Source organism: Gossypium hirsutum, chromosome A13 (assembly GCF_007990345.1).
Source record: "Gossypium hirsutum isolate 1008001.06 chromosome A13, Gossypium_hirsutum_v2.1, whole genome shotgun sequence".
NCBI lineage: Eukaryota > Viridiplantae > Streptophyta > Magnoliopsida > Malvales > Malvaceae > Gossypium > Gossypium hirsutum.
The window spans coordinates 92,538,647-92,552,300 of NC_053436.1; the positions used below are offsets into that span (position 1 = coordinate 92,538,647).

The window sequence follows — 13,654 nt, forward strand, 5'->3', positions numbered from 1 at the left end:
AGCTAAATGTATTAAATAGCTATAGAACCTTAAAGTATGAGTCCTTATGTTGTAATTAGACCATTCATGTTGATAGTGGATGTACATGGCTTGGAATTATTGAAATTTTGAATAATTATTAAGGTTATTTTGGTAATTAGGTAAATAAAGGTTAAAATTAAAGAAAACAAAGCATTTTCTTCATTCATTTATCTTCTCCACCGATTCTTCAAGGAAAAAACACCATTCTTAGAGATTTTTACATTCGTCTAGTACAAGTGCAAGCATGTAATTGATTTTTGTCCCGTTTTTAATGATTTCCATATTTTCGGGATCGTTGTAGCTTAATATAACTAGCCCGGGGACTAATTTGTAAAAATGTTTAAGGATTTGAGTTTTTCCATGAATGAATATTGGTTGCTTTTGTTGTTTGATGGTAGAAAACGGATAGTTGTTGATAGATAAACAACTTTTGTTAAGTGATTTTTGGTAAAAATGTCAAATAAGGATTAAATTGAAAAAAAGAAATTTTACATGGTATAATTTGTGAATTTATAAAATATATGGGCTGTTATAAATTTGTAGAATAATTAGCTAGGCTTGGGTAAGGATAAAATTGCATGAATTTTATTTTCCGAGCCTAGGGACTAAATTGCAAAGAATTAAAAGTATAAGGGTAGAATGATAATTTTGAAAAAAATGTTTTGGATTAAATTGAATGAATTATATGTTAAATTGAGTTAAATTTATCCGTATAGATCCAGTTAGACCTCGTACGGAGTTAGATCGGGACAAAGAGAGTCTTGGATTAATCGCCTCCGTATCTACGAATTCTCGTCAAGGTAAGTTCGTGTAATTAAATTGTATTTATATGTTTTTAATTGAATTTTATAAATGTTATGATTTGTTATATATAATTACCGAGTGCATATCCGACGACATATGACGATTACCGAGCCCCGTTTGAACCTTAAGAATCCGTAGGATACAAACGACATGTCATTAGTGTTAGCGATTCATAGCTCGTGAGAGCATACCGATTCATAACTCATATGAGCATACATGTACATGAGTTGACAAATTACAGTTATATGAGCTAGCACTTTATGTGTGAGTTATTCCGAGTATCCAATGGTATTCTAAACGGTTCAACGGGCAATGTTCTATTGCGAAACGATATGAGTTCGATATGAACTATTACGGGTATATACATGAAATATTTGGAAATGATGTTACATGATAAATAGATATATGAATTGGATGATACATGTATATGGAACTTGATTAATTGTTGAGCTCATTCATGAGTATTGGTTTATATATGTATTTACGTGGCTAATATTGGTTGGTGTATATGTGCTTAGGCATTTGGCCAAAATGTGTTGGGATATGCTTTGTTACTTACCTATTGCTTGATCAAATGGTAAGCTAAATTCTAAGTTATATGAACTTACTAAGCTTAAATGCTTACTTTGTATTATTTTCTGTATTTTATAGTGAGTCGGAAACTCGTTCGGGTTGGAAGCTTGTCGAAGCTATATCACACTATCCATCTGCTCTTTTGGTACTTTCGGATGTTTAATTTCAGTTATAATGGCATGTATAGGTTATTTTAACTAATGTTGGCCTATATGTTTTGTTGTGAATATGGCCATTTAATTTGGCTTGTGTTTTGGCATATTTTTGTATGTATATAAGTAGCCTTAAAATGGTTGATGAATGTTTTAATTTGGTTGAATGATGATAAATGATTATGCATAATATATATGACTTGTGACTTGTTAGGAATTGGTATCTTGTTTGAATAGCTTAAATGACTTTTGATGCTAATTATAGTATGGCATTTTGGTACCAAGTGGTTGTGTTCTGGTAAGTAAACTATATGGTATGAATTGATGCAAATGTGCATGCAAGTTAGTTGATTATTTGGTCAAATTGAATACATGGTTATACATGTTTGCATATTGTTATTTGAGGTGTCTAAGCGCATATTGGTTGTATGAAATTATACCATATGTACATGTCTTGTTTATGCTTGATTTGGATGCCTTGTTATGGCTTGTGAGTATGTGCAATATTATGTGTAGGTATATGACAAATTGGGTGAGAAAAATGGCTTGTAAAATGGCTTCTTTTCTTCTACATGGGCAGGGACACGGGCGTGTGTCTCAGCCGTGTGTCACACACGGCTAGGTGACATGGCCGTGTGTCCCATGTAGATTTCAAATGGTTGCAAGTCAGACTGTTACACAGCCTAGCACACGGCCTGGCACACAGGCGTGTGGGGTTACATTAAGGGTACACAGCCTGACACATGGGCGTGTGGGGTTACATCGAAGGGTGCACGGCCTGGCACACAGGTGTGTGGCTTGGCTGTGTGGCCTCAGCGAGTTACATGGTTGCAGACATGAGCTGGGACACGGTCGTATGTCCCCATTTCCAACGTCCACACGGCCTAGCCACACGACCGTGTGACCCTTGTAGTTTTGAAAATTTTTGTTATTTTCTGAAAAATTCTCTGAGTTTCCGATTTAGTCCCGACTTGTTTCTAGCACGTATTTTGGGCCTCGAGGGCTCGTATTTCTATTCATTTTTTTTAAACTCCGATAATGCTCTGAACCATGTTCCGGCGACAGATTCGGGTTAGGGGTGTTATAGGTCTAGTTTGGGAGACTACGCTGGGAAAGACTGCCTAAGTTGCGAGACTTAGACCGGATAAGGTTGGTATCTTTGTGGCAAAGTGCTTTATAGAACTTCGCTAATACTAGACCGTTTAAGTTGTGAGACTTAGACCGGATAAGGTCGTGTTACCCACTTAAGCCCTAAAAGCTTGCTCAAAATTTGGGAGAGTTTGAGTAAAAATATTAGGCCCGAAAATTATTAAACATTAAATTAAAATTTATATAAAAGTCTTTTAAAAAAATTTAAAAAATAGGTAGGTCTAAAGTGGGCTTAGGTTAGTCATTTATAAATATGAGCGAGCTTGAGTAAAAATTTAGACTCATATTTTGAGTTAGATTAGTTCAAACTTGAGTAAATATAAAATGTGCCAATAACATACCTAAATTTGACTTAACCTATGAACAACTGTAATTGAAACTACAACCATTAAAAAAATCATGTACCAATTAATAATATATATAAATTAATTATAATGATATCTAAAAATATAAAAACTAATATGACAAATATAAAAATATAATATTAGATTTTAATTATCACTAAATATAATTATATGTATATTTAATACTAAAAACAACAGTCAACACTTAAAGCATTTTTAATCAAAGAAAAAAAAGGAAGGAAAAGATTGAATATTCCTAAGATTACTATGTTAGAAGTATTTGTGGAGATCAGGTTAATTTTTTGAAAATGGTTCTTACCAAAACTTATCATTACATTGTTTAATGTAGGAGCTTCAAATTACAATGGTATGTTTTTATTAGTTTTTGTTTTATATTATTTTTAATTAATATATATTTTTAATTTTAATTAGAAAATATATTTTAAAAATAGTTTAATATAAAAACTAGAAATAAAAATTAATGCTTTGACTTTAGATTTAAATAATAATATTTAATATATCAAAATTATAATCAAATTTATCTATTATTGATGCACAGTTGCAAATTAAATAAACTCTTATTTAAAGCTCAAATTATTTTTAAAATATTTATATGAGTTGTTTTTCTAACTTTATTCAAACTAGAAAAAATGCATTTCGTATATTTTATTGTCGTATTAAAATAATTAAGTAAAAAAATTAAATGACTTGAAGTTTAATAAAAAACTAAATTATACTATGTTCTTATCTTCAATTACATTTTTATTACCATTTGAACTATTTAATTCCTTTAAAAAACTATTTAATTACATATTTTTTTATAAAAAATACATTTAAAATAGAAGATGTTTAAATTTTTTTAATATTAAAATTTTAAAAATGAAATTAATATATAATGATATTTTCGTGCAATTCACATTACCTCAAAAAACAAGTTTTCTCAGAAGGCATCACTATTTTACTAAAAGTAAACAGCATTATATTAAACAAAAACATTTTCTACTTTATTTACAAAAATGGGCTACTTAAATTTTATTTACCGAAATGGACCAAAAAATCCAAAACACACCTACGTGAAAGCGTTTTAAGGAGAAATTTAAAAAAAGCGCACTGATAGGGACGCTCTTTATCCCGTGTAAACAAAAACGTGCTGACATGGACACACTTTTGCCCATTCTTAGTCTAAAATTTAAAAAAATGTCATTTTTTTTAAAAATATTATAAAAATAGGTCAATTTTTTGAAAATTTACGAGAATAAGCCTTTATAAAAACCCAAAGTGACAGCACCGTTTTTTATTTATTTTAAAGTGTTACCAATTAATATGGAAATAAAAGTTACAAAATAGATCTTTATATAGACCCAAAGTCTCATTTCCTTTATTTTCTTAAGCAATATAAGATATAAGATATGTATATATATAGAGCCATGAATAGGTTTGTAATTTGGTCTTAGACAATGTGAGATTCCTTCCTCTTTTAACTAACAACATAAGATTAAAGGCTTCACTGTATTTTATAATTTTTTTACAAAATAATTTCTATTTTTTTATATTTTGTTAACATTTTCTCATATTATAAAATTATCTTTTGAAATATTTAATCTTGTTGCATTTTAGAATTGTTAGCATATGCAAAAGGATTATTAAAAAAAGAATAAATTGTACATATGAAACTTGTACATACAATAAGCTTCTATTCAATTTTAAAATTTTGAAGTTAATATCATGCAATTCTAATTTTTAAAATAATTTTCCATTATTTAAATTTAGAAGTTATACTTTTAATGTTTTATTATTTTATTTTATATTATGAATGTTTGATTAATAAATAAATGGTGAGTATTTGGTACTCAAATAGTATATATTTTTTTTGTAATTTTAAAAAATTGGTATATCTTTTTTTTAAATATTTATTTATTTTTAATATTTTACTATACTCATTAATTTTTTAATCATAATTTTAATTTAATTTTCATCACCTAATGAATGCTGATAAATTTATTTCAGATATATTTTGACTAGATAGATAATCTATTTAAACATAGTATATAATTATGTTAAATAAGTTTTTTATAGAAATATATAATATACATAAAATATAATAATTATTTTTCATATTATTATATCTAGATTAAATTACATTAGTAGTCACTTAACTATGATTTTTTGGCTATCGAATTATAAAAACTTACAAAATGATCACTCAACTATTAGTAATTTTTTAAATATTTATTTTTTAATATTTTAACATACTCATTTTATATTTTATAATTTCTTTATTTATAGAGTTTAAAATTTTTATTTATAATGTAAAAAATGTTAGCTTTTTGTAAAAAAAACTTGAACTCTATAAGTAAAAAAATATAAAATATAGTGTAGCCTTTAATCTTGTGTTGTTAAAAGAGGAAGGAATCTCACATTATTTAGGAACAAGCTGTGCAAAACTTATTCATGAGTCTATATATACACATATCTCATATCCCATATTATTTAAGAAAATAAGGGAGATGAGACTTTGGGTCTATTTTATTTTCATATTAATTGGTGACACCTTAAAAAAAAATGGTGTTGTCACTTTGGTTCTTTATAGAGGTTTATTCTCATAAATTTTCAAAAAATTGGTCTATTTTATAATATTTAAAAAAATGACATTTTTTGAAAATCTAGTCCGAGAATGGGCAAAAGCGTGCCCACATCAGTGCGTTTTTGCTAACATGGGGTAAAGTGTGTCCTCGTCAGCATGCTTTTTTGAAATTTACCTTTAAAATGCTTTCATGTAGGCGCGTTTTAAGTTTTTTGGCCTACTCCGGTAAATTAAGTTTAAAGTGGCCCATTTCCGTAAATAAAGTAGGAAATGGGCCTTTTTTAGTAAAATGGTCTAATTATTTGCTTACATTTCAATAAATTTTCCCCTACATCATTGATACATAATTTTAGTAAATTTTTTAATCTGAACTCTGGACCCTAAACCTCAAACTCGAACCTTGAACCTTCAACCCTAAACCTTAACTTTTTTGAGTTTGGATTATAGGTTCGGGTTTAAAATTCAAGGTGTGGGGTTCATGTTAAAAAAATTACCAAAATTGTGTATCAATGACATAGAAAAAAAATATTGAAATGTCATTAAATAATTAAAAAGGGATACAGGATGATATGACGCCCCTATTTCATATAATCCTTTCTCAAGGTAAAAACCATGCAATCGCCTTTTTAAAAAAATGTCAATCACGTATTTTTTTTTGGTGTGATGAAAAGATGTTGCATTTGTAAGGAGAAAATGCAAGCTCGAACTTTGAAGATAACATTGTTGGTGAAGGCAACTACAAATTCCAAACATAAATCATAAAATGAACATGAAAGTTAAAAATTATCAATTTCAGCCATCGTCTATATTCCATACTCTCTGGTGATTGAAATATCTAAACAATTATAAGATATGAATGTAATATAAATATATATATATATATATATAGAAAAGTTATATAATACAAATTATATAAATTTAAAGAGTAAATATTTGGTGTATTTATCTTGCATAATTAAACATATTATTAGTGAATTAATCATCTAAAATAAAAATAAATAGATTTATTTTAAAAAAAATTTAGATATTTTATTATCTAATTTAATAAAAATACATGTAATTATATAATTTCAATACATCAAATATTAACTCAAAATTAAAATAGGTTAAACACAATTATAACATAAAAAATATAAAAACATGATATGAGGTGATGAATTGGCATATCTAGTGTGGCAAACTGTGGTAGTTGACCGAGGAATTTACAAGCACACTAGCTCTAGCTATGAAATGGTGAACCTCGGTCCACCCACTAACAAAGGAGAAGATGCAACCAACCAGCACCATCTTTGATTATTGTGGTAGATTTGCCAGAGGATGTATTTCATTTCATTTGGAGGCATGGTTGACTACCTCACTCTCTAATGGTCATAGGCAGTATTGAGCGAAAATTGTATATAAAAAGATAGTTAGATTTAAGAATAAAATATATATTTTTTTATGATAGGTTAAAGGTCTGACATTTTAGGAAAACTTTTTAAAATTTCGTCTTTTGAGCAACCAATCAATCTTTTCAACAATTGAAGATGTTATTCTCCTGTAGAAGTTTTTGTTTCTCATACTTTGTCAAGAACCGATGTGTCATGAGCGGTTGCTCGATGAACTTGATTCATAAAGTCAAGGGATTACCGATTAACTACCCAAAAAAATGATACTTCAAAGATTTATTCGAAAAGAGTCAACCCCAATAAATTAAAAAAAATATTTTCAAAATGCAATGCTATAACTGAGTGAAAAAAAGAAAGTACTCAAGGAACAAATGAGGAGAAGATAAAAAATTTAGTTTATCTCCAAATAAAAGTTTCACTCTTAATTTCACGGGGTGAAACTAACGAGGTTAAGGGAATTTCATATAAAGTACAAAATCAAAGACTTAATTGGTTGTTTAAATTCAATTGAGGTCTCAATCAAGTATTGTTTTCAATTGAGGGCACAATTGATTATTGGATTATTTTCAAGATTTTTTTTATATAATAAGCTAATTTTTATATGATTTTAATAATTTCTATAATTTTTTTAAAATTTTTTTAATTCCAACTCAAGAATGGCACATCATCAATGAAATATATATGTTATATCACATTAACCATCATCAGCTAATGTGTCATGCGACATTAAATAAAATCGTTGACCGTTAATTGATTGATTATTTAAAATTTTTTACAACATTGTGGGTAAGAATGAGAAAATAAATAAGGGTGAAAGTAAAAAATACTAGAAATATTAAAGGTGAACTTTGGAATTATACATTTTATAGTAATTTACCTATAATTTATATAAGCTATGTTTGTAAAGGTTATACTTCAAATAGAACATTTAATTGTTAACTAGTAACTTGTGTTGTGACAAATAAAGCATTTAATTAAAGTCAATGCAAGTCACACCCATTTGAATGTGATTAAAAATATTACAATGTTTATAAAATTAAATATATTGAAATTTTAAAATAAATTTTTATTTAACAATTCACAAAAAAGAGAGTATATTTTTTCCCATAACAAAAAAGCAAAATCTAGTAAAACTAATAAAATTTGAGGAATATGATTCTATCGATTATCATTTAATAAAATAACAAAATCCCCGAATTATTATTCAACACATAATTTTTTAATTATTTTCCTTTTTATAGTAAGTAAACCCTAAATTCAAAACCCTAATTCTTAAAAAGCTTAACATCACTCCAATGTTGTAGATACAAGCTACTACCAAACCTCAAATCAAGGGTGTGAAAAGTGAAACCAGACACTACCTTCTCCTCAAACATACAAGCTATCACAACCGTGCACGTGTCCCAATAGTAAATTAGCAAGGCCTTATCCCCGGCCCAACCCAGTATGCCGAACCTAAACCAAACCAGATTTTCTTTTATCAAATTAATAACAACCATACACGTGTGAGTGATGAAGAACTCTACCTTGGGCCCCGGCCCATCTGATGAAACCCACCAGTACCATACACATGGCCTTGATGCTGCTGGTGTACCATCATCCCATACATCCCACTAGAACCAGCAGCAGCAGCAGCACCGACGCCTCCAGCAAGAGGCGCGTCTTTATCACGTGCTACGGCGGTCTTCTCCCCTTCCATCTCCCTAAACCTCTGCAAGTAAACCTTCAAAGGCTCGACGTAATCTTCGAAACCTAAGGTAGTCATGGCCCACAGCAGATCGTCACCGTTGATGGTCTTCCGCTTCTCCTTCTGACACTTATCGGAGGCTTCCCCGGTGATGAAACTGATGAACTCCGACACGCATTCCTGGACGGTTTCTTTAGCTTCCTTGGAAATCTTGGCGTTGGCGGGCAAAGCCTTTTTCATGATCCTGCTAACGTTAGCGATTGGCAAGAACCTGTCTTGCTCTTTCGGGGAAGAAAGATCTGCGTTGGATGCGTTGTTTTGACCTCCTCCCGACTCAGTGTCTGAGTCCACCATCGCCTTCAATTCTCAAAGTTCAATAAGGTATTGGGATATAGAGCTTTTATAGTGAAAAAGAGCAGTTGAAGTTGAATATATATGTAGGTTTTGTTAGCTTGTAGTGGGGATTTTGGTGAGCTTTAAAGAGTAGGGAAAAGCCCTAGAAGCTTGTTGAAATGGAAAAATGAGCTGAGTCGAGTCTAGATGGATTTAAAGAAGTGGGAAAAAAGAGATAATTTTCTGGTTTTCTTGAAAGTGAAACGCTTCAACTAAAGAGATTTGGCATTTGTGGATATGGGATATTGTGTGTGTGTTGTTTTACTTCTTCGTTGAATAAAAATCATGATTCTTGGACTACATTCAACTCAGTGGGGAGGGTTTAACTGTTTCTGCATCCCAATATCTATACGTATCTTTTTCTTTTTTAAGTTGAGTAAAAAATCTATTATGGTTACGACTGTATTTTGAAAAATTATAATAAAACGTCTTCTTTTAAACCCATTATTAATTACATATTAAAAAAATTAATTATATTGTGAGTAAAATAAAGTTTAAACATATAAATATATGAGATTAAAAATATTAAATACATTATAATTATTTATCATGGTGTCATCATTATTCTTAAGTTGATATTTAATTAATAATACTATCAATATATATAATTTATGAATATAATAAAGTGTGCATAATAAAATTAAAATATATAAGATATTTCAAGATAAAGTTTTTGTTTAGTGATAAATTTTAAACTTTATCGACCTAAATGTAATGGGTTCAAGCCCCATTACATCATATGCAAATTATTTATTGATTTTTTTTAAAGAAATAAAAAGAGTAAAGTACCGTTAAATAATATAATTTATTTTAAATATAAAAAGAATATTTTTGTAATTTTTTAAATTGAGTTGGCGCTTAATTTACTCGTGATATCAACTAAATAAGAAATTTAAATAATTATACAATATATATTTTCTAGTTGGGTGATGAAAAAATTTAATAAAAATTATATATTAAAATTAAATAACAAAATGATGAAATTAAAAGTTTAAAACTTAAAATCTTATCATAATATTATTTTACTAAAAACATGACAAGAAATAATCTTATTAAAATTTGTTTTTTTAACGATATTATTAAAATAGAGATAATTAAAACTTATTATTCCATTAACTTCTCATACCCATTCAAATAAAAAGTATTTGGATGTTAACGTAATAAAAAATATCTGAGAAGCTTCTTATGACTTCAACTTTACCAATATATAAAATATAATTGTAGCTTTTCTTTTCTTTTCTTTTTTTTTTTCTTTCAGTTCTTTTTAGAGGTTAACTGCTTTGGATAATGATACATTGAAGTGGAGACGTTTTCAGATTTTTTTTATTTTAAAGAAAATCAATGTCATTTTTGCTTTCTAAAACCTAATCCAAACGCTACGTGGTTCAGTCTGCACCCTTCTTTCCCGAGAGGATGGGATCTAATCACTAAATTATCAATAAATGTCAGAATTTTTTTTAAAATTTAGAAGAATTGTGGAAATAGTCTGATTTACAAAAACACTTAATTTAAGTGATTTGTATAAAACATTTTGAGTTAAGTGTTTTTTATGACATCAATATTAAAAGTGATAGTACTAATATTTTTTTAATTTTGGGTACCACTTATTAGTGTAGAAATAAAACTTACAAAATAAGTATTTATATAGACTCCAAGTTTCATTTTTTTGTTTTATTAAACAATGTGAAATGTGAGATATCGGATATGAGTATATATAGATTTATAATCTATTTGCAGCCTGTTCATGGAGAAAATAAAAAAATATTAGTGTTGTCATTTTTAGTGCTGGTGTGACAAAAAAGCTACCAGTTGTAAGCTTTTTTTTTTTTGCAAATCATCTAAAAACGCTTATAGCTGGACATGTTTTTTTTTTTTGAATTTCACTTGAAAAAGCTTCCAGCTGGAAATGTTTTCGTAAAATCGGTCTATTCCAGTAATTCTTTAAAAAAAAGGCCTAATCTGATAATTTTTAAAAAATTTCGGCATTTATTGATAATTTAGTCGGATCTAAGTCATCAAATAGCCGTTGATTCTATATTTGCACATGCAGATTAATTTCCGCGTTAAAGTCGACATAACCACCGAAGGGCCACTCTGATAGATTGATTTAGGCCTCGAAAAAGGTTTCGTCGTAGATTTGAAGTGTTTTTTTATTTTTGTATTTTGAACTGAAATTATTGTAATATTATTATTTATACTAACTACTTAAAAGATATTTAAATATTTAGATTATTTTATATTAATTATTTACAAATATTTAAAATTTATATTTCATGTAACATTATATTATATTAAATTAAATTATTTTTATTTCTTAATATCATTTTAAAATAAGTATTTTAATTTCTCACCGCAATTTTTGAAATAACAAACCACACTTTTTCACAGTATTTTTTTCTAAAAGTAGTTTTTCTATCACAATAGCAATGGAAAACTAGCCTTTAGTATAACATATGGATAAAAGATATTTGAGATAAATCTCGAAATTATGGTTTTTTAAATGTTATTAGATATTTTTATTTATTGATATATTTTGTCGAGAAGTTAATTTTTAAAATATGTTTATTTTTTTAAGCATATTTCAACCTTCACGAGTGAAGTTTGGTGTTGTGTCAAATCATCAAAATAATACGTGTCATGCATATCAAGAGCCAATACATGTAAAGTGCATGTAGAAGATCTTGATATCCATAAGTGTTGAGTTTCATTTTGGGGCCGTTCACCCAACCTATCCCACTTAATATAATAGAAGTCAACTTCCATGGTTGTCGACTTCCACTCTATAAATACAAACCTTTATCTTCCTTTCCTCTTGATAAACCGTAATTTATACATATTTTCATCCCATGCTTAAGCCCATTTATGAATGATTTCTCCTTAGATTTGGTGAATTCGATGCTCTTAATCCTTTAATTTCATGTTTTATACTTAGGAGAGCATAGGAGAGTAAAAAGAGTGAGAAACGGGCTGAAAACGAAGAAAATAGACCCACGTGGGAAATCAACACGGCCTGGACTTCCTCACATGGGCGTGTCCATTTGGCAGGATTGAAGCACAACTTACACGGGTAGACTACATGCCCGTGCCTATTCAACAGCCTTGACCACGGGCTGGAGTAGTCGCACACGGACGTGTCACACGGGCGTGTCCCTGCCGAGCCCAAGTATAATCCTATTCGGAAAAAGCCAATTTTTAAGGCTCTTAGGCATCCAAAAGCCTATTTAAACACTTGAGGAGGCACTTAAGAGGGGGACGCAGAGTAGGAAGCAAAGAATTACTCAAGGAAAGCCGATTAATCTATCTCAGAAGCCGGATTCATCATCAAGACTGAATATCTCCCTTCAAGTTCCTTCAGGAGTTTTGGGTTTTCTTATGTTTTGTTATCTTTATGCTTTTGAGATGTTTTCTTTCATAAGTATGAACTAAACCCCCTAGATACCTAAGGGGAATGAAACCTAAGACGGATCCTGTTATTATTATCTAAATTGTATGATAAATATTTGACATGTTCTTAATTATGTGTTCTTAATTTTTGTTTTGATATTCCAGGATATTGATTCAAGTTGAGCTCTTATTCAGAGGAGGAATAGACCCTGTCTAAGAGTAAATTTGTCATAATTAAGCGGAGTTGATTGCATGCCTAGAGATAGGGTGATAAGATTTTTCCGGATTAGGGTGAAACCTAATAAGGGAATCCATAGATCGAGTTAATACAATTCTAGGGTGTTAATTAGAAAGAGATTTCAATTATTCAACCTAGGGTTAGACGTTATTAGTCTCGAGAGAGATAATAATATAACTTAGGGATTTCTACGGATCAAGTCAAATGAATAAATCGTCTGATTCAGAGTCAAATAACAAGTGAAGTCTAGGTGGATTTTTCCTTAGGTATTGTCTTAATTAATCGAATTTTCCCAAAAGTATTTTCCCAAATTTTCTTTCTGTGCATTCTTAGTTAGTAATTAGTTTAGATAACCAAACCTCTTAATTTTTAGGCTAGATAATAAAAGGAAGTAAATACTAGTACTCGTAGTTCCTTTGGGTTCGACAATCTGGTCTTGCTGAACTATACTACTGTTCGATAGGTACACTTGCCTTAATCGTGATAATAAGTTAGTCTCAAGAACGATTCTTTCATAAATCTTTAAAACCTGTCACGAATATCACGCATCAAGTTTTTGGCGCCGTTGCCGGGGAACTAGGATATTAGGAACACTCGATTTTTATTACTTTAGCCATTTTACTTTTATTGCAGTTTAAATTTTTGTTTTCTTTTCTAATTCTTCATTTATTTTCTTCTAACAGGTTTTTCTAGTTTATGACCAGAAGAAACCTGTCAGGACCATTACTGTTCGATAGTGAGATCGATCGCACAGTTCGTAGAAACCGAAGAGAAATAAGGCGAAGCTTACAATACATAGAGGAAGAGCAAAAGGACGATACTTTAACCACAACTGAGGAGATGGCTGAAAACCAAGAAAATTCGCTACCTCCTGCGATTTCTGTTAATCAGAATCCTGCTTCGCGCATTATGTATGATTATGCTAAACCTTCTTTAA

At 29.4% G+C, this 13,654-nt stretch overlaps 1 protein-coding gene across 1 annotated transcript; it reads right to left on the reverse strand.

Annotated features, from left to right (window-relative positions):
• Positions 1-8,157: 8,157 nt before the first annotated feature.
• LOC107895183 (nuclear transcription factor Y subunit B-2) lies at positions 8,158-9,482 on the reverse strand. Its single transcript, XM_016820442.2, has one exon. The coding sequence runs from the start codon at positions 9,054-9,056 to the stop codon at positions 8,538-8,540; it is 519 nt and encodes a 172-aa protein (XP_016675931.1). The 5' UTR covers positions 9,057-9,482; the 3' UTR covers positions 8,158-8,537.
• Between the last annotated feature and the right edge of the window lie 4,172 nt (positions 9,483-13,654).

Excerpts from the sequence above, each read along its gene's own strand:
- LOC107895183 (XM_016820442.2), bottom strand. The coding sequence starts at position 9,056 with ATGGTGGACTCAGACACTGAGTCGGGAGGAGGTCAAAACAACGCATCC.